Below are 20,949 nucleotides of genomic sequence, written 5' to 3' on the forward strand. Positions count from 1 at the left end.
TTAACTCCAGCAAGTTACAGTACACAGCTGTTATAACAACCAAAGTCCTCACTTACAACCTGGCAGCTATTCCAGCCTGCTTTTAGCTCTTCAAATCCATGCATGCCTGTTCCTCACAGCTCTACTACGGGTGCCTTCCGGTGTCCCTCCCCCTCAAAACCCTCCCGCCAATCGGAATCGAATTCTTTTGTGTCTGTCCTTCACCTGTCCCGTCATTATAGACAGTCTCTGCACAGCGCCACCTGGCCGCGTCGGAAGTCCCTGCACGGGCAAAGGCGTCTGTATTTGGGGGAGTATCCTGCACAGCTGAAGAGGAGGGGCTCCCGCTGGAGGCTGCACTCCCGCCGCACCACCGAGAAGGCTGGGAGGATGTGATTGATCTCGGAGTCTACCACGTCGCACTGCACCGCCAACCTGAGGGGTGAAAGAAAGGAGGTCTGCATACACCCTAAAATAACAGTTCACCGGATTTAAGTTCTGCCGTGTTCTTCAAAGACTAACTTATAAGAAGTCATAAAAGCTATTTCTTATTTGAGACAAGTAACAGGAAAGTGGAATTGGCGTAACCTCAAAACACATGGAAGGGGAGATGGGAAACAAGAGACATTTCTTCGCTTTCATCACACTGCAGATGCCGATTTAAAAAAGAAAACGACGAAATTTGGTGGAAAAGTGACAAGGAAGTTGGATAAAACGGCGAGGCAAGTATGAGGTGCCAGTGTGAGGAAGATAACTTCTGTCAGAGAACAGACTTGAGCTTTGAGGAGGAGTAAGAAAAGAGAAACAAACGGAGAGCTGCACTATAAACCGAGACCCGAGAAGTAAACACAAAAGACTCTTGGAGGATGAAAAGAGCAAAGCATAAGAGCCGGAGCTGAGAGCAGTCGGTGGAGGGGTTTTTTTGGAGGAGAGACTCAAACACCGGCAGGCTTTCAGTCTCAGAGCTCCGGAAACTTAAGTTTGTGGTTCAGCAGCTTGGAGCTGGTCCAGTAAACTAAATAAGTACCTGGTCAGATGCGGCCCTCACCTGTTCTCAGTGTCAACCAACATTAAGATACAGGTTTAGATGCTATACATTTATGTGGATGAATTGTAACCACCAGGAGTCTTTTAGCTGACAGAGCTGTCAATATTTCTTGAGGGGATTTCGATTTTTGTGCTAGAAGATGAAAAAAATATCAGAAATTGCTGATTTGTTTCCAATTCCTATTTATATTCCATGTAGACATGACTGACAGTGTTTTGATGACATAAGATGTTCTTCAGGAAAAAGCTGAGAGAGTGAATACACCAGACACAGGAGGCCAAAGACTGCAACTGAGGACTTGTCACGATGTCGAAAAGTGTGTACGGATGCAGCTTCCGGCCCCGTGGGGTCCACGTAACTCAGATGGACTTCGGGCTGACTTACCCGCGCAGGGCCTCCTTGTTGTTGATGAAGCGGAAGTGAGCGGGCTCACAGATGAAGCCATCCGACTGGCACGCCTCCACGCAGGACTGCCCCTCTTGAGATACCAGCAGCCTGAGGGAGCTGAGAGGAGGCCAGGCGGGGGGCGCCGTCACATTGGACGCCCAGCCAAGGGCTGTGGAATTGGGCAGGGGCACAAACAGGGCTCCTGTAATCCTGCTGCCACCAGCAGACACCTGTCTGGAGAGGTTGGCTGGAATGAAGGGAGCCTCGAGGGCACAGAAGTCCTTGAGGGGAAAGATATCGTAACCTTCATTTGTGCAATCGTGTTATTTTGTTTCCAGGCAGAATGGTGAGGCAGTTCAGAGGAAAGCAAATGAAAGGATTGGCACACATTTTTGTTGACATTGAACAGTTTTTTTCCTGCTTTAAACATTCCTCTTGTCCATATTGGCATGATGCAAGTGATGGGAGACAAATCCACAGTAATTATTTTGTGCAAAGCTGCATTCCGAAGTTGATATGAAGCTAATAAACAGGCGTTAGCGCTCTGAGTTAGTCAAATCGAGTGGGGATCCTCCCTCTGCCACGGTTTAGCAAGGAAACAGTAAGGGAACAAAAAAGCTCTTCTGAAACATCATATTAGCTGCAGCTTACTTTTGTATTTTTGCACCCATCACATTCAAAATCTCCAAAAACAGGAGCAACCATAACAGCAAGTAACTGTTTCTATGCATACGGACACCGAATTATTGTGTTAAGAGACTTGAAAAATGTGTGAATCTATCCTTTAACAGTAAAGGTCTTGTCAGACAGCGAGCAGTTCCTGGTGCTGTTCCTGTTTTCCTTTTTCTTTGTTTTGGTTTCTGGGGTTGCCAAAAATCACACAACAAGCTGTGGTGGCAATTGAATCGATCAATTGAAATGGCAGCCAGCGGCAATTCACAAGAGCAGCAACTGCCCTCTGGCTCCGTGCTGCTGCTACTTGAACGTCGGAGGCACAGCTGACGCCGTGTCTCCATTGGAAAGAACGACGGGTGGTGAAGCTACGACGACATGGAAAAGCATAGCAAGGAAAGTTGATTCATAAGGCACCTTTAAACAATTCAAAGAGTTGAACAGCACTGATTTACACAGGAGTGAATCATTAAAAAAACAAGAAAGTGTGAGGCAAAGTAAAAGAAGGCGCTAATTGAAACCAGCCTTAGCTGCTACAGCAATGCTAGTGCATAATTATTACGAATGCATATTTGCATAAGTAACACGGTTTATGGTCAATCATGATGAATCAGTTTCTCCTGTTCCTCTTTCAACAGTATAAAGGCTGCAGTAGCGGTTTCTGTATCCAAACCAGCCGCCAGTCAAGAGCAGACGAAGGTTGTTGAGAGACACTGCTGCAGTTTGTCTGACATCTAGGGTGGGATTATAAATACAAATACAGATCGTTCTTTCGTCCCAGTCCTCCATCAAGCTCATGCCCACACTTCTGCTCTGTCTCCTTACTCATCCCTCCTCATGAGTGTCAGGAGACCTTCTGCTTTAGAGCTGGAGGGCAGATATGTGGTTTGTAGTGAGAGTTAGCATGTAGATTAATCACACGTCTACATATGTGGAGTACAGGGATAATGACACACACACACACACACACACACACACTGTGAAGCAGAGCTACACAATGTTCTGGGTGTTGAATGCACACACTGATGAAATATTGAGCAGAGTGGGGAGTTTGAGAGCTGGTGAAAGTATGAGAGAACTAGCGTGTAAAAGAGAGGATCTCTGCATGTGTGCGTGTGTGTGTGTGTTTCAGCGCTCTTTGTACATTTGTCTCGACGTGGACTGAACCTCACCTGATTCTGTATGTAGGCATGTACTCTCTCCAGCATCCCCTCACAGGTGTACTCATAAGGCAGATATGGCTCAACCTGAAAATGACAAAGAAACACAGTCCGCACCCCATTCATATTTCCATAATTTGCACGTCGCAAAATGTACTTTTTGTTGCTGTCAATTCATTGTTCACAATAATTGCAATAAGCTGTCTCTCCTCTTTGTTCATTTCAGCAGCTGGATGTTTCTATTGTCAGATTTCTGCGAGGGCTGCTTGGAAACTCATGAGGCATCATTTGCATACCAACAGATCATCCCCTGCTGTGATGTGCTGGCTGTATCACTGAAATAATACTTTTGATTGTCCTAATTTGTGATGAGCTGTAAATAAATAATAATTAAAAAAAAAAAAAAATACATATATATAGACATATATATGTATTTTCTTCACGCAAATGCTGGACGAATGTAAAATAGCTCCAACGGCAGTGCTTGGAATAATACAGATTCAATTAGCTGATGTAATAGAAGTGCTTTATATTGTTGATATCCTAATTAGAAATCAGCCACACTCCTACAAACATCAATCATAGTGCCGTGATTGACTTAAAGGAAGTTGTTACAAAAGTGTAACAAATGGAGAGACTTTTCTCCACGTTTAAACGCTGCCAGCCGAGATCGAAGCGGCTTGTCTTTATGCCTCAGTAAATGATACACGACTCACCAAATTGCATTTCCAATCTAAAATCTAAGCAGTCGTGATGTTCAACCATGTGTGAAATCAGACTTGGCCCATTTCAAGAGAAAACCACTGAGAAGCGAGTATGCAGGGCTGATGCAATTTACAAAAAAGTTCCGCAGACATGCAAATCTGATCAAAGCCTCGTGTTAATTTACTTTGTAAACCGGAGCAGAAAGTAAACATTTGCACGGGAGGGACAGAAACTCTAACAATCCACTGTAACAGACTTCCTTCTTTTCTTTCTGTCACAATTTACTGAAAGGCAAGGTGACTTTAGAACATGTTCTCATTTACAGGAGCAGCCTGAGGAAGAATTTTACATCAGCAGAGAACAAAGAAGTTGCACTTTCCTCAAAACCAAAACTTTTTACACGTCGTTTTCATCTTCTATCACAGAAAGTATCAGTTTAATCAACGAAAGCATACAATATTGAAACCATAATTTGGCCAAAGATTGTGCAAAGGGGTCTTCAACCGGATGGAGGGAGAAAGACTGAAGGTCGGAAAAGGAGGAACACATAAAGGAAAGGGAATAATGAAAGCACGGATGACAGAGAAAGAAAAAACACAACGAATGAGATGAAGAAAGGATTTATTGGAACATGAGAACTTGTCAGCGAGCCAGAGATTGCTTTGTCCTGCATGACTGAACATGAGCCTCTGCCACACACACACACACACGCACACACACGCGCACACACACACACACACAAATTGTAATGCGTGGGTAAGGCTCTGTGTGCTGATATGCCTGATTAGTGGAACTTCAGTGTCTCTCCAAATGTGTTTATAAATGCAAGGAGAATACTAATATTTGTCTGTGTGTGTGTGTGTGTGTGTGTGTGTGTGTGTGTGTGTGTGTTTGCTGGGGCATCGTGCCTCCAGTGAAGGGTGAAGGGGTCCATCAGCTCTCTCTCAGTGGTCTGACAGTGCAGACGGAGACGGAGCAGTCAGCCAAGGCTGCTGAGCTGTATCTTGTCTGACAACACAGATGAGATGCAAGCATGCACGCATTACCTTTCCTCTCATTTTCATGCACACTTCCTCTAATCTGCTAAAGGCACAAACTAGTACAGAGCCTTTTAACAGATCATGGAGACAGTGGTCTTCATACCGCAGATTATCAGTTTAAATTGATGCTTTCTTGGAGCATTACTGAGGATTTTTCTAACTACAATATGAAACTAGAAAGGTGCACCCTGTAGAGTGCAGATCTAGATGGTCGAACCCCCCATCTAGACCCCCCCCCCCATATCAGACATGTTTTTTTTACTCGCACCTCTCACACAACAGATATGCTCTCATTTAAATTCATGCAGATGTCTGCACCGGCTCTGTGCGGGTGTGCGTCTCAACTCGGTTTCTCAGGCGTAACTGCGACTTGAAGTGTTTTAATTAGGCTTCAAAATAAATCTTCCCGACAATACGCAAGGTTGAAGCCCAATAAAAAAGGCACAGAACAACTGTGCCTCGACACCTCGGGATGTCTTTGAGTGTGCAGCTATAGCTGGCCATCCAAAATATTGTGCGAGATTAGCCGTGTGGACAGACACAAAGGTGCACACTCACTCACACACACACACATGACGGGTTCACATTTGAATGTTTCTCTGTCTCTCTCTCTCTCTCGCTATTCTTTTCCCATTTTCTCCCCCTTTGTCGTGCTTTCCAGAAAGATGTAATCTCCCTGGTTGACTCCCTAATTAACCTCTCCCCCACACTTGGCAGCTCCTACCATCCTCACATTCTCTTTCAGCCCACATGTCCTGCGTGAAAAAGTTCAGCTCTCTGCGCTATTAGACCGCTACCTACACACTGGCACAGTTTGGAGAGCACCACGGTGGCAAAGCTACAGTTCCGTTTGTCAAGTTTAATAAAACGCCTACAGCGCCGACAAGAGGTCCAGTACTTTATTGTAACTTCATCGCAGCTCACTGATGGTAAAGGCAAACGAAAACGAGAAAACAGAACAAGGGCATCGACAAATCTAACCTCAGTGAGTAAAATAATAGTGGTTTGTTATCTGATGTTGCAAAATTGTATTTTCGTTTTTTTTTGCTGGTTTCATGCCGAATTGATTCACATCAGTGAACTGACTGATACAATCCCAGCTAGCCGCCAGTATTAACATTCTAATCAATCAGGAGGATTTCATGAGGTGTCAGCGCAGAACACCTCCTCACATCTACGATGCAGATGACTGATTTGAAGCTGAATGGATAGAAAAGGCATTTCACTTTCAATTTAAAGTCATTGCCCGACAGCTTCGCTGCCTTCAGAGCTAATTGAAAGCTCCGCCACACAACCTACACGTCTCATTTTCTATCCTTGCAGAAACCAGCGGGTTGAGAAGACTACCTTGGTCCTCATGATTTCCCTGATGGCAGAATCGAACTCCAGGGAGTTGTTGTAGTCCACCGTCATGACGTGAGGTTTGCCGATGTACTGCTCTGCATACGGGTGCTGGGAGGACACCTACAGCAACATAGACAGCAACATAGATTGAGTTGTAGAAGGAACGCCATGTTCCAGCCTCTTAATTAACAGGCGCTAACATGTGCTGTCCACACTTACAGTTTGTGCCAGTTCTTTTCAAAGATCTACTGATGAATAAAGTTACTTGGCTGGCAATGGAAACAGCCAAAAAGCGGCCAAAACTATTCTCATCAGTGACTAATGGTGGGGGAGTAATGGACGTAATGAGCTTACCTCTCTAGATGTGGGCTTGCCCCTGAAGAACTCGTGATTGAGTGAGCTGTGAGGCGGGTGGAACTTGGGCTGCAGGAAGATGCAGCCGTTGGCTATTGCTTCCAGAGGGGCAGGGCCTTCGTAGGGGAAGCCAAAGCCAATGAAGAGCTAGAAGAACAATCAGGGATGTTATTTTGTAATTTGCTTCAAAATGTCTTGAGATCAGTATCGTAATGTGGTGTTGAGTGTGTATATCATTATCAGTTTCTGGATGAACGTGAGCGTACTGTTAAAGACAGAACTAATGCAGCAGATGAAGAGTCTGTGTATGACACCAGCAGTGAGAATGTAAGTATGAAGGGAATATTTTCCTCGCTTTCTTGCCTTGGCCTTGCGCAGCAGTTGCTGCAGCTCATGCTGAGGCAGCAGGCCGTGGTTCTTCACGAAGGCCGGGACCTCCGGAGGTCTCTGGGTCTCATAGTACACTGTGCCGTGGACCTCCATGTACCTGTGGAGAATCTGCAGGAAACCATCCTTACCCTGCTGGAGGAGGAAGGGAAAAAGATGAGTTGGTGAGATTGAGGGCGGAGGGTCAAGAGAGGAAGGCGTATGGAAAAGAGTGTGTCAGAAAAGAACAGCAGATAGAGGCATATGATTAAAGAAGCTGTGTCCTGTGCTGTGTTTGTTACATCTCTGATGTTTGTGTGAGCTGTCTGTGTGCGTAGCTGTCAGACTTTGTTTGTACAGTACATCCATGTTTGTCGAAAAAGACTGCATGCGTGTGAATACGTCTTTAAAACAAAACAAAATCACCTTTCACCTTTGAAATATGAACACAACTTGTGTGTATAATAGAGTTTTCAGGTCATTTTTCACAGGAAACAGGAAAACACCAAAGCGCTTTATTTTCCTCCCTTTTCACTTGGAGAACAACAGATCTGGGGAAATCTCAGCAGGTTAAACCACACCCGCCAAACTCATCATTTAGTTGTCATTGACATTTTTCTGTTTCTTATTCGGTTTCTGTCAGACGTGAACAAATACCACACGATTTCCCGCGCTGCGCATTGAAACGGCGATCAAATCTCTTTTTTACGTCCCGCAAAATGCTCTTGACAACCAACATAATCCAAAAGAAAATATTGGCCCAACTGTGTGTGTGGATGTGGCTTACTCAAATTGTTAGGCATGTTTGTATTTAGATGTCCTTGTTCCATCTACTGAGTGTGTCTGTGTGTGTCTTTGTGTGGCAGTCCAACCAGCAAACAATTCCTACTGATATAGACTTCAGAGAGAGATACAGAGGAGACACTAACAGCTGCAGGCTGTGAATGACAAACACTCACATACATGAAAAATACTTCTGTCTTATCCCGGAACCACTCTTTACTACTGCAACTACTCCCCTGTTTTCTCACTGGTATTCATTTTAAAGACACCTTTGGACACAGTGGATACACATTGGATGGTTGGAGCCTGCTTATTCTATTACCTAGTGAGAGTCTTCCCTGCACATGCTTGACCCTGAATATCTGAATAACATTTGTGAAACCGAAAGGCTATTTCCTAAAATAAAAAAAATAAAATGTCATTGAACTCAGCAGATAGGTATCTCCTTTGCAAAATCATTGCGCTAGGTCTTGTTTGGGTGTGAGAGGTGCAATACAAGCATTACTTTCTCTTACTCATAGCTCTGCATTCATCGCTACTCATTATTAGTAGAAAGTCGAGGTTGAGCATTGATGATTGGAAGAGCAAAAACCAACCAGCTGATCAGTTAACAAACAAAACTGAATCATGTAAATGGAGCGTGACCCTGGGCCAGAGTATTGACTCGGCTGCCTGGTGTTGAGGAGCTTACTGTATCCCTGTACTCTGGTCTCTGGTGTCTCTCCCCCCCCCCCCCCCCCACACCCTAATTGGAGGCTGTAGCGATCAATAGCTTCCTCTGTGAGGATTTTCTCAGCCAATTAGGAGATTAGTTCAAGCGGTAAGTGCAGCAGACAACATGAATTAGTAGAAGGGAAAAAAGCGGGTGTGGAGGAGTGCAGATTCCATAACCTGCACTTGCAGCTATCGCTCTCTGTGTGTGTCCAAGCTAACTCTCTCGACTTGCATTGGATTAGGCCTAATAAGCATGTTCTGCTGTGCTGGTTTTAGTCCCTCACCTCATTTCTTGAAATGTAGTAAAAAAAAAAATGAACACGTTGAGTTATTTTTGCACGAAAGGGTACGATGATAAAAAGGAAGCTTTTATACCCCTTAGGGTTAGGGTTAGTTTTTTATTATGGCTAAAGAAAATACGAGTTTATCTCAATGTGTAAAGTCACTCACTGTCCAGCAGACCACAGTTGGGCTCATTATTTGTAACGTTAACCAGTGTAGCATGAAAGCAGGGTGGAATTAGCAAGGTAGCTAGCTAGCTAGCCAGATTTGTACAATGTTATTAATTGAATGCTTCATCCACACACTCTTGTCTCAGTGTAGGAAAGCACATGGCTCACGCCAGATAAGTGACAACTATGTTTGAAACATTTTCAGTAACCGGTGTTGCATGAAAGCATGGTGGAACTAGCAAGCTAGCCAGCCAATGAGTTATCGTGCTAATTCCAACATGCTTTCATCCTACACCGGTTACAGAGAATAAGTCACAGTGCGGACCATCTCTCAATCTCTACAATGATTTAGCCTGCTGAGGTGCAGCAGCCGTGATGGCGGATGCGTTTCGTGGGAGGATAAGCTAAACTATTTGCAACATTTTCTCTCCATCTCTGAAACATTTTGCAGATAGCTCCCTCGAGCCTCGGATCAGAATTTACCATCTCAAATGTATGCAATATTGATTCTAGCATCCAGCACCACAGCAAGATGACATTTCGGATGTGTAACTTTAGCCTACTACTCTAAAGGTGATTTGTGTTTGCCTCCAGTCTTTCCTTTGATTGGCCTCCAGCTGAAACCCTGATGTAATCATGACGTCAGCTGTAAACGGGTCAATTTGATGAGCCTCGCCCTCCTTACTGTTGACACACCTGTCAAGCTTCCCTTTCCCGCATGTCCAGTATGTTGTTTACGAAGAACTGTCCGCACAATATTCTTGTGAATTTAGGAACCAATGGGTCCTTGATTTCAGACAGAGGTAGACAAAATCAAGCTTCTCATTTGCAGTCGGCGAAACACAAAATGCTGATATAATAGCTGTGAATGAGGTGGGAGCCACTTGAGAAGACCAACACCATCATTAGTGCTGCGGTGGCCACATTTTCCGAGGTATTTTCTCAGTTTGAATAAAATTGAAATGAGTGTCTGAACTGACCTTGTGCCTTCTGACAAGTGAAGGGGATGAAAAGATATGCATGTGTGTAGGCTGTGAGATGGCCTTCAGAGTAATATGTGGTGAAAGTAGCAGGCTCTTACCTGAAGCTAGTGAGCATCCAGCCGGATTCGCCACAAAAGAAAGAAAGAGATAAGAAAATGAAATCAGACATGTATTTACATTTAGAATAGAACAATGGGGAGAACAAAGAAGAGAGAGCAGAGAAAATGAATCTTTAATGGTCATGTTGTGCCTTTTCACCAAGCTTTTGTAGATTAAGTTAATGTACTTTTATAACCCCCCCCCCCCGATCTCGCTTTTGTGCTCGTCTCGTTCACAAGCCACAGCTATAAAGAAATCCAGAGAATTAAAAAGTCACACTGTGGAAAGTGCTGCAAATAACATCTTTTATAATCATTTTTATAATGGAGGCACAACTGTGCGGCTCTACAATATGCAGAGGAACAAGCAGGCAGCTTTTGAGAAAATTGCCTGTAAATTAAAGCTGTACAATTGTATGTATTGAGCCGCATGAAGCTGAGCTGTAATGGTGCAAAGCAACGGGGGTGTGCAAAATGCTGTGATTGTATTTTTCCACTGCAATATATTGTGGGGGGCATTATGTGTGTGTGTGTTTGTGAATGAGTCTGTGTGTTTCTACGGTGAAAGAGACTGCCGTTTGAGGATTCAGAGAAATCTTTTTTTTTAACACAGTATGTGTGTATTTGTGAGATGTTGCAGAACGTGTGCATGGCTGTACTTGTACATGATTATATATGCATACATAAAAAGTCATGGTTGCCTATATGTACAGTGTGCGTTTTTGTGTTTAATTGCTATATATATATATATATATATATATATATATATATATATATATATATATATATATAGTATACTTTGTGGCCCTCCAGGAAATTCCTTTCCTTTGTCCGTGTAAACATTGAAAAGTGATTTGTTTCCTGTACCTTCCACATGCTGGCCTCTTTCCCGTACACCACAGCCATGTTGTTGACTTTGTTCTGCTGGATGCTCCTCTTCTCCGTCTCATTCAGCTCCTCCGAAACGAAGCCCATGAATGAGTTGTCTGGCGTGTGTGCTGAATGTGTGTGTGTGTGTGTGCGTGTGAGAGAGAGTAGTAAAGTGAGGCAGGATAGTCGTGAAGCGAGAGAGAGAACAAAACAGAAAGAGAGAAATAAAGTTTCGTTGTTAGAGAGAGACCGTGAAGAAAGACAGAAAAAACAGCACAACATCCTTGTTTGCTTCAGTTCACTGGCTGAGTCGGGGTGATTGTCGACCCCCCAAGTATTCTTAATAGAGATTGTCATAAAGCCAGCTGCTGTTGGCTATGTGAGGCTGCGATGGTTTTGGCAGTACTAAGGTGTACTGAAATGGTTTTTAAAGTACTGACTTTAACTTTACATCATCAAAAACAAGTACATTCATGAAGTTACAGCTTTTCATCGCATCCTCAGTCAATGCAAGTTTTTTTTTGTTGCCATGTGCATTTTTAGAACATGAATAAAAGTAATAAATTATGGCTCCTGCTGCTCTCTCAGGTAGTGAGTATGGAGCCATTTTTTAAGGCTGAGTCAGCTTAGGACAGTGTGAAACGTTGGCGGCTGCATTTGGGCCACGTATTGACGTTATGATGATTCTGCTGTGCCACAACTACAGCTGAAAGAGAGCGACAATGTTGAGTAGTGAATGTGAGCAGAAATTACATTGTCAGTGTTTCAGTCGGGAGCAGTGAGGAAACAGACAACAATGAGGCCTTTGAAAACAGCAGATCAGACATATTGTGTAGCATGGATCAGAAAGAGGAAAGCAGACGTGATGAAAAACAGACACCGCTTGAAGCTGCGGTGTTGCTGAAAATAGCTGCATTAGACACATTTATCCAAATTAATGTGAACAAGCAGCCAGACCTGTCAAAAAAAGTGAAAACACTGTCAAAACTGGTGATAGATCTGTCTGTGTGTGTGTTGTGTGACAGTTTTAACTTTCATGTTTTGTGGAGTTATTAAGTTCAAATGCTTCGGTTTTATAGAAAAGATAGGTATGACAGCATATTCAGGCAATGTTTGGTAAAAAAAAATAATGAAATAAAGTATTACGGAGTCGGGGGGTGGGGGGGGGGGTTATATTTCAAGAAGGAACTTGGAATTTGCAAGATTGATTGAAAAGAACCTCACAATTTTTCGAGAAACAAACAGATTATAAAGCCATACTATATTTGGGAGAAAAAACTCAAAACAATTGTGCGTTTCTAATGGGTCAAGGAACCATATGGCTTCACTTTGGAAGGTTGGATCAACCTCATCATACCACAAATGCCACTGTTAAACACGGCAGTAATGTGAGCCGCCAAATGCAAAATATGTTAATTATATTCGTGTTAATAAAAGAACAAAGAAAGAAGATGAAAGAACACGCCTATATGTATCTTTCTGGACCTTCGCCTTATTCAGAGGCCATCCTTACCATCGGAACACGACTTTAGGCACAACCAAATTTACAACTTTAATCTTTTTCAGAATATTTACACCCTTCCCCCGGCTTATTTATTTATTTGTTTGACCTCAAAAAGCCCTAATATACCATTGTTGGTGGGAGATATGATATGAAAGTTAAAAAAAAGTGTGAATCAATATTAGCAATACTGTAACACAAGCATGACTATACTAACAGTATATGTAGTGTACTACAGAAGATGAAACACTCATGAAATGAATTTGTCCATGAGGTTCTGTTCTTACGGAACATGGTCATGTACTGCCTGGCGTTGAGGTTCCAGTAGCCCCAGTTGGTCCGGTAGCCGTGCAGCGTTGAGTACTCCTCATGATTGTAAGCTGGCTCCGTCCCGAACGTGTCAATCACTCGGATATGACATCTGTAAAGACACAGCACAACCACTTAGAAACATCATGTTCCTATTGTCTCCCATGTACAAAAAATATCAGGACATTGTGTGTAATCATATGTAATTACAAACACCTGTTTATACATCATTATCATAAATAATTGATGATAAACTAAGAAGCGATATAATAAATCAGCAAAATAATAAAAATAATAATAAGCGCTTAAATGCCCTTTTATTTGTTTTTAAGTACATTGTTCTACCCTGAAACTTAAAACCAGGTCTGACACTTCACACAAAGTGGGGACCGGTTAAAATGTCCTCACTCTGAGGTCTAAAACTGAAATTGGTCCTCACAAAGAGAGCTGTACAAGTACAAACACACACACACATTCACACAAAGCTCGATGCCCTTGTCTGTACCAGTGAGTGTCTTCAATCTGGCCAGTCTGTTCGCTCAGGGGGATTAACAGGAGTCCACTTTCCCAGCTCTGACTCTTTTTTGGCAGATAACTGTGTGTGTGTGTGTGTGTGTGTGTGTGTATAGGTAAGTGTGAAAGAGTGAAAGCCAGAGATAGTCCATTGACATTCTTCATTAAAAAAAGTCGCTTAACTGTTTCCTGGCACACCACTGGCCCTGCGGTTGTACATGAGGTATCTATTTTCACACGCTAACATTCTTATATATTTAGATATCTTGAATGAGTGGCGTACTGAAGCCACTTTTCTTCAACCTTGCGTGTCTTCTTGTATTTTAGTGCGCAATTTCCGATCTTTGCTTCAGCTACTAATTAGAAACATGAAGTTGCAATTACCTCCTGACTTAAATAATGTCTTGTTATCCTGTTTTATGGTCTGTTGATGCCGTATATACAGTATATCATGTGTTATTACATTCTTGTATTCCTGGCTTCACGAGAAAACCGGGATAAGATGTCATATTCTCGACATCAAAGGTACTTATTCTCTTGAACAAGCAATATCATCTTACGCGATCAAAATTTCTTCCTCACTTTCAATGTTCACAATTTCAAAGAACAACATTCAGCTTTGCATTTGCAGGGATCTGCTGCCCAGCCAGACACTTGGGTGATTCTTTATATATTGCATTGTGTAAAAATATTGCTCTCCAGTCTTGATAGAGAGAAGGTGACACAACAAATCTTGTTTTACACTTCCAAGATATTTCTGTCGATGACTGCAGCATCCAAGAGGCAAACCAATAAATTGACAGTGATTTATGTCGCAAAGGAGCTTATAAACATGTTCTTATCAGTAACAGAGCAAGAAAAAGGCACTTATCTGCTCAGCCTTGTTTTACGGCATTACGGTTGAGATTCTGCAGAAAAGGTTGTGTCTATTTTGAAAGGATCACAGAAAGCTGACGATGAATTATTAACAACAACCTCCAACCTGCGCCATCAAACATTGTCAGTTCTGAAATGGAGCAAAATTTTCTGTCCACAGAAAAGAGGTCCCCCAAAGGGAGGGAAAACAAAAAGGAGTGTCAGAAGAGGGGCTAAGCGGAGGAGTACAGCTGAGCTGCATATCGATCGGGAGATCAGAGTATGGGGCTAATCTGGTTTAAACGGCTGCTCAGCAAGGCTGAACAGTCCTCCGGGGCGAAGGGAATATGGCAGGGTGGTGTGTTGGCACCCGCAGTTGAGTTTCAGCTCTAAATTCAGGGGAGTTTTCTTTTACTGATGACACTGACGTTTCAAATGTCTGTTGATTTGATTTGGTTGCTGTGCAATACAATAAAGATAAAGAAAGAAATCCTCAAACTTGATCATATGTCCGTTGAACGTATTAACATTGGATTTGATACGGTGTCATCTAATAACATACTACTATGTGGGACTAAATTCTTTAATTCAAAGCTGTGAATAGTTTGTTAAATGGTAAATGGTACTCTAAGGGCACTTTCTAAAGCCATGGTCTGTTTGACTGCTCGGAATCAAAAATGATACTTTTGGTTTGTTTTATATTTAGTCTGGTTTGGTTTCACAGTGCACAAATTAAAGCAACCAAATATTAAAAAAAAGAATTTGCTGAAGGTTGTGCTGTGGAGCGAATTTCATCTTTTTCATTTGGAGAGCTGCCACTTCTCTGCAGGGATTTGCACACAACAATTGCCATTTTTTAATTTTTTTGCTTTGGCTCGGCACTGATCTTTTGTGTGCTCAATTCTCCTCTCCTGTTCATCTTGAACAACCATGAACCCCACTATTTGTGTAACTCACAGAGCGCTGTTCAAAGACAGGTTGCACAGGCATGTGAAGAAACACTATTGAGGAGTGTCACCGTTCGTTTGGGGAGAACCCTGAATGATACAGGCGCACAAAGCTGGAAAGAAGAACATGGAAGGGAATATAGATATTAATTACGTCAGAGGAGCTGTTGAAGTGTTGTCCAGAGGCCTAAAGGTTGTGCCCCTGATTGATAGACTACAGTATATATTACAGTATGTGTTGAGAAATGTGTGAAGTTGACCTTTGACTTTGAAATTAAATCACTTATTTTTTTTCATTTCAAGTGTACGGAAGTAGAAAACGGCCGTGCAAGCAATTGTCATCTCAAGGTTAATTTTAGATCTTTGTCAACTCAAGATAACAATATAAATCATTGCAAACACAAGGTTGTTTCCTCTCATTACTTATTCTGTTCATCAGAGATAAGGAGTACCATGGCAGCATCAATAGATGACTGTGGTCGAGCCAAGATTAGGTTACAACGTTGATGTAATTCACGGTAACTGCTTGGTGTTATTACTATCATAACTATTATAACAGCACTTTCCTCATTGTCTGTTTTTTATGGCTCCGCTCCGGGGACCGCCGTGGCCGGGGGCCTTTTGTTTTCAGGGCGTGCGTGTCGATGTCCGTCCCATTCTCGTGAGCGTGATATCTCTGGATTGCCTTTATGGGAATTTCTTCAAATTTGACGGTCAGGGTCACTGTGACTTCACAAAAGACATTTTTGACTTGAATTGATATGCTAATTATGTCAATTGCACATTGACAACTTGACTGGTTGGCGAAGGGATACGACCACAAGGTGGTAATTCTATTTTCCGTATTCATTATGTTAAGATCTGTACGTCACCTTGTTTTTCTTTTGTCTGTGTGTGTGCGTGTGTGTTTTATGTGTTTCCATCATTGTTAAAACATTTGGATTGTTAGTGAAGCACCAGAAAATGATTGTTGCATGAGGCAGCAAACAGGACCCCCAAGACATCAGCAACTGTTTAGTGGAGAATCTCACCTTGAAGAAATACTCTTAATGAGGTAAAGTGAGTTTGAGCGAGATGACCGTTTACCATAACCGCAACAAACAGCCAGCTACTGACACCTCGTCCTGAGTCCTACAGATTTCTTTCTTTCTTTCAGGCCTTCCCTTGGATATCTTCTCTGATCCGCCTTTATCAGAGCAGTAAATTCAACCTGCTGAGGAAATCCATATGCTAGTCCTGTTATCAGATGAGTGGGTGTGATTTAAGACTATCTTCTATCGGTTTTCAGCATCTTTTACGTGCAGCGGTACACCCTCGGCTGCATGCAATCACAGAAACACAACGACACACCGAAAAAACAGGACAGCATCGTGTTGTCCGGGCATAATGAATGATGTTGTTGACGTAAAACAAAAGTAATTAAAAGGAGCTGAAGAGCCCCGAAGCTCAGAGCACTTGATTAATAATGCCTTTCAGCCCAGAGGGCTCAACAAGAGAGAGAGACACGGAGAGAAAAAGAGAGGGAGAAACAGAGAGAGGGAGAGAGAGGCAAATTAGTCATGTACCTGTCCTAAACCTCTGGGGAGAGTGGAAGTATTGGGTTAAGATAAATGGACGAAGAGGTTAGGCATGATAATATACCAGAGAGGGGAAATTAAAAAAGGGAGTGTACTTTTCTTGCTTTACAGTCGATCAATACAAATGATTGGTCTGTGTGACACGTCATAATCCTTTGAAGCTTCTAATGCGTGAATAAATCTGCACCTGACCAAAGAATCGAATATCTCCGGTGGGCATCCTTCTTCATAAAATTGAAATCAGCAAAGATAGATGTTCCTCGTTCGAATCCGCATCGCCGCAAACATTCAGATAATTCCCTCGGCGTGAGCTTTCTGTGCGAATAAAAGAGCGTCTCGTACAAACACTGAAAGCCATGTTCTGTTCGGGAAAGCAGAAATCACGACTCCGCGCCATAATGACGGAGTTGGAGGATTGCTGACCTCAGCAAGCAATTAGGTGCAGACTGTTGGCTGACTGGCACCCTGTCGGGGGGAATTGTGTGTATGTGTGTGTGTGTGTGTGAGAAACAAATCACGAGAAAGACAGAGACAGCAAAACAGGTTGTGTGCTGGGAGAAATAGCTCCCCAGCCCACCTGTAATGCTTATTCTCTCTCTCATAATTGGATTTTAAAAATACATACGTGGAGCGGCCCTTTCTATGTGGTGCCAGGTCGACTCTAGACACCTTCCACTCCTGTTTTTTTTTGTGGTATCTCTTTTTTTTCCCTGTTCTCTCTTTTCTCCTCTGTTGCCGTCTCTCCACACACTTTCACTGTTTTATCTCTTCCCTTTCATTTGGCCCCCGACTCACACAGGCCCCCTCTCCCCCTGCTATCTTCCACTGTTGTTTCTTTACGCTGGTAGCAAGAACAAGGGGGAAGCAAAATGTCAATTGCATACAGCGAGGTAGACAGAGATGCCAATTTATTGGACAGGGAGAGATGTAAGGGGGACAGAGGGGGGTGGCTGCAAGCTGTTTTTAAGGGGCTGGAGAGGACAAGGCTCAAGCTGGACTTTCAGTCTTGTATATTATGTTCTGAGGAAACAACATGGAAGACCTCTGAAGACACAAGCTTCTATTGCTGTGCTCTGCAGGGTTGTGCAGCTGATGTTATTTTTGTAATTTTTTCCCAATGCACTGTGGCACTCTAAGTTCTTGAATTGGGTGCTACTTTACTGTTTTGTTGCTGCGGTCTCATGACTGTCATGGCCTAGTTTCCAAGTTGTTCCATCTTTATAGCAATGCCAAAAGCCATTAAGCACACTTTGGTAACAGCACAACAAAAAACAACAACCTCTTTTTCAAGTCTCACTAATCTTTCTCCTTTCTCACGAGGCAGATGTCTCCTGTTTTCCTTCTTCCTGTCTCTTCTTCTCTGTGTTTAATCGCCACCCTGCTGCTGACAGTGAGCCTCTGAGTGCGCTCAAACAATAGCAACGATACGCTGCGCAAACGGGGTTTGATTGGAAATCGGGCCACGCTCGAACTCATGTGTCCCAATGTGCATGCATGTTGAGTTGTCAATTTCCCACATGCATCCAATCTCGTACTACTTGTGATATTCATATTATTCTTGCTGTGAAGAGTAATGGTGCCTGACAGGTGGTCCAGTGCCAGTTTCTGTGTGTGTGTGTGTGTGTGTGTGTGTCTGACAGAAACAAGCTGAATGAATTATAATCAGACATCTGGACAGAGACATGTGAGGCTTATTACCGGGAATAATTAATCCATAAACGCAACCATTAAATCCACCGGCCTGCCTGGATTTGCTGAGGCACACAAACACACCTACATACAGTGAAAAAACACACACATATTTATTTATATATATATATATATATATATATATATAAATCCACACAAGCACAATGCACACCCACTAACTTGTGTTTCTTGAGCGAGAGCCCCATGTGCTGCTTCATCTGCTGCATGCCGTGGTAGTCGGTGTAGATGAGGTCAAAGGGCAGCGGGCCGGTCAGCGGGCAACTGCCTCTGCCTGGGGGCACACCGAGGAACCTGCAGCACACACACACACACACACATAAAGGAAACGCAGAGTTTAGACAAGCAGGGAAACATGACCGACAGAGAAGAGAGAAGGTTCACTCCGAATATAGTGTGAGCAAAAAGACTGTACCGCAAGCATTCATAGTCGACTTGGACGAAAACATTCCAGTTTAGTTTCAGAAAGAGAGGGAAAAGAGAAGGTCTTCTTCTGTTTTTAATAGTTTACCCCTTTTCTGGAGTATTTTTATGTGGTAAAAAACCTACCAGTGGAACATTTATCATTATTCATTAATGTATTTAAAAAATGTGTATTAGACCTTTATTATTAGTTTTTCTGCAAGATTACATTTTTCTATTCCGTGTTCACGCAATGCTGGAAGTCAATGTCCACCAGTCCATTATTCCATCACTGGTCATTCGTCAGCCCGGACTCTAATACTAGCGAGTCGAGTCACAGACTCGTAGCTAATTAACAGGAGTGGAAGCTTACAGTCCACATTGTCATTAATAACTGCCGCTGGGCAGTAATCAGGTAAAGGCCGATCTCACACCAATTACATTTAGATGTGCTGACAGTGTTAGAGATCTTTACTATAATAGAGACCCGAGATGTGATACTGTAAGGATGTTCTCTAAAGTTTGTCAAGTAGGGATATGTTGTCGTACTACTGCATTTTTATGGTCGATAATAACCTTTTAATGAGCCTGTTCTCTCTTTCTGTTGCTCTGGCAACTATCACCTTTTGCTGCTTTGTAAAATATGTAGCGGGTTAGTGTTCAACTCGCTTACCGTCGCACTGTAATAGATGCACTTATGACTCCTGGTGACGAGTAGTTCTCTTGAATACACTTATTGTGAGTCGCTTTGGATAAAAGCATCTGCTAAATGACTGTAATGTAATGTCATTTAAAGCTGACCACATGGTTAATTGGCTTTGCTGGCTCCAAGTTTGATGCTTATTGCATACGTTCAATAACAAGTCAACATCTCGCATATACGTAGCTGAATAGACAAAGAGTGACAACTCCAGAAAAATGCTTTTTGATTGACAACTGATCTCTTTAGGGCAAGAATATGGGCAGAACGTTTTTGAGAGAATCGCACCAGAAGTAAATATTTTTAGAAGGCTTGCCCCTTGAAGAAATCAAAGCCCTTAAGCCGGGAGCTGTTAAGCTCAACCCGCTGAGCGACACAAGTGAGAGAAACAGACTGCATAGATGGCTGCATGGGGCCAGAGTTGGAGCACAGCATGAAGAGGAATTCAAGCCCAACATGAACTGTAGTAGTTGCGCTTGAGGTAAGTCTTTGCATTGTGTGCCAAACCGATTAAGACCACCAGCAGCATGGCCTTCAACAAATCGGAGTGACTGCGTGACAAGGTAACCTAACAAGGCGATGTGAAATAATCAAATGCCCATGTTTATCTTCCCTTGCTCTGGGAAAGGGTTACTCGTATCAAAGAAAAAAAAATCGAATTTCCTGGAGCGAAGGGGGAAAAAAAAAGGGCTTTTGACTGGAAGTTGAATTAAAAGTGTGTCTGTGGATCAGATGGTATCGTATGGGTTGTGCTGAGTTCAATCAAAGTCAAGCCAGGGCGCACTGGGGAGGCCTTTGGCAAAATATCATTCAAACAAACAGGATGAAAAGAGCTGAATGCGTAATGACTTGGCTGAATTGAACGTTACAGCAACAACAACAACAGATGGTAAATGGATGGAGGGACAGAGAGAGAGAGAGAGACAGAGAGAAAACAGAGAGTAACTGATGTGTTGAGGTAGTGTGTGTGTGTGTGTCTGTCAGGTGCTTATCTGTATAACCGCTTGTGTGTGTATACCTGCTGTGTTGACACACACACACACACACACGCACCAGTATAAAACAAAGTAGAGAAGAGATGTTCTTTAAGTGTGTGATGTACTGTGTCCAGTTTCCCATCCTTGTTTGACTCAGTTTCAAGTTATTGATCGACTCGGGCCTTTCTGTTACCCTGCCGACAGACCTGCTATTGGATATCTGACCTGTGAGTGGTCTAGCTCTTACTTAGCTCTTATTTCTGTGACAGATGAGGCCAAAGGCTAATGGAGACCGTAATGCGATTATTTTTTTTTTTGGTAGTCGATAGTTGATAGTGTAGCGCGGTAGCACTTACAGGAGCTCTGCTGGCAGCTGCCAAACACCGCAAGACAGCAGTGAAAACACAAAGACAACTTGATGGAGTGATTGAAGTGACAGATGTGGGACTACTGTAACAGCTGCAGTGTAATGGCTCGGGGGTGTTTTTGTCTGGTGTACTAAGATG

The 20,949-nt window shown here is 42.9% G+C and overlaps 1 protein-coding gene across 1 annotated transcript in view; it reads right to left on the reverse strand.

The window, feature by feature from the left end:
• Positions 1 to 215: 215 nt before the first annotated feature.
• LOC306784092 (alpha-1,6-mannosylglycoprotein 6-beta-N-acetylglucosaminyltransferase B-like) overlaps positions 216 to 20,949 on the reverse strand; it is a gene marked incomplete at its 3' end in the record, with an annotated part of 97,566 nt that continues 76,832 nt past the window's right edge. Inside the window, exons 9-17 of the mRNA XM_079277929.1 lie at positions 18,527 to 18,658; positions 12,744 to 12,877; positions 10,953 to 11,083; positions 7,053 to 7,208; positions 6,690 to 6,836; positions 6,339 to 6,455; positions 3,259 to 3,333; positions 1,412 to 1,695; positions 216 to 414 (exon numbers count right to left, since the gene is read on the reverse strand). Of these exons, the coding sequence (XP_079134055.1) occupies positions 216 to 414; positions 1,412 to 1,695; positions 3,259 to 3,333; positions 6,339 to 6,455; positions 6,690 to 6,836; positions 7,053 to 7,208; positions 10,953 to 11,083; positions 12,744 to 12,877; positions 18,527 to 18,658 (1,375 nt within the window). The remainder of the gene's footprint in view (positions 415 to 1,411; positions 1,696 to 3,258; positions 3,334 to 6,338; positions 6,456 to 6,689; positions 6,837 to 7,052; positions 7,209 to 10,952; positions 11,084 to 12,743; positions 12,878 to 18,526; positions 18,659 to 20,949) is intronic.

This window comes from Melanostigma gelatinosum, assembly GCF_949748355.1.
Source record: "Melanostigma gelatinosum genome assembly, chromosome: 11".
NCBI lineage: Eukaryota > Metazoa > Chordata > Actinopteri > Perciformes > Zoarcidae > Melanostigma > Melanostigma gelatinosum.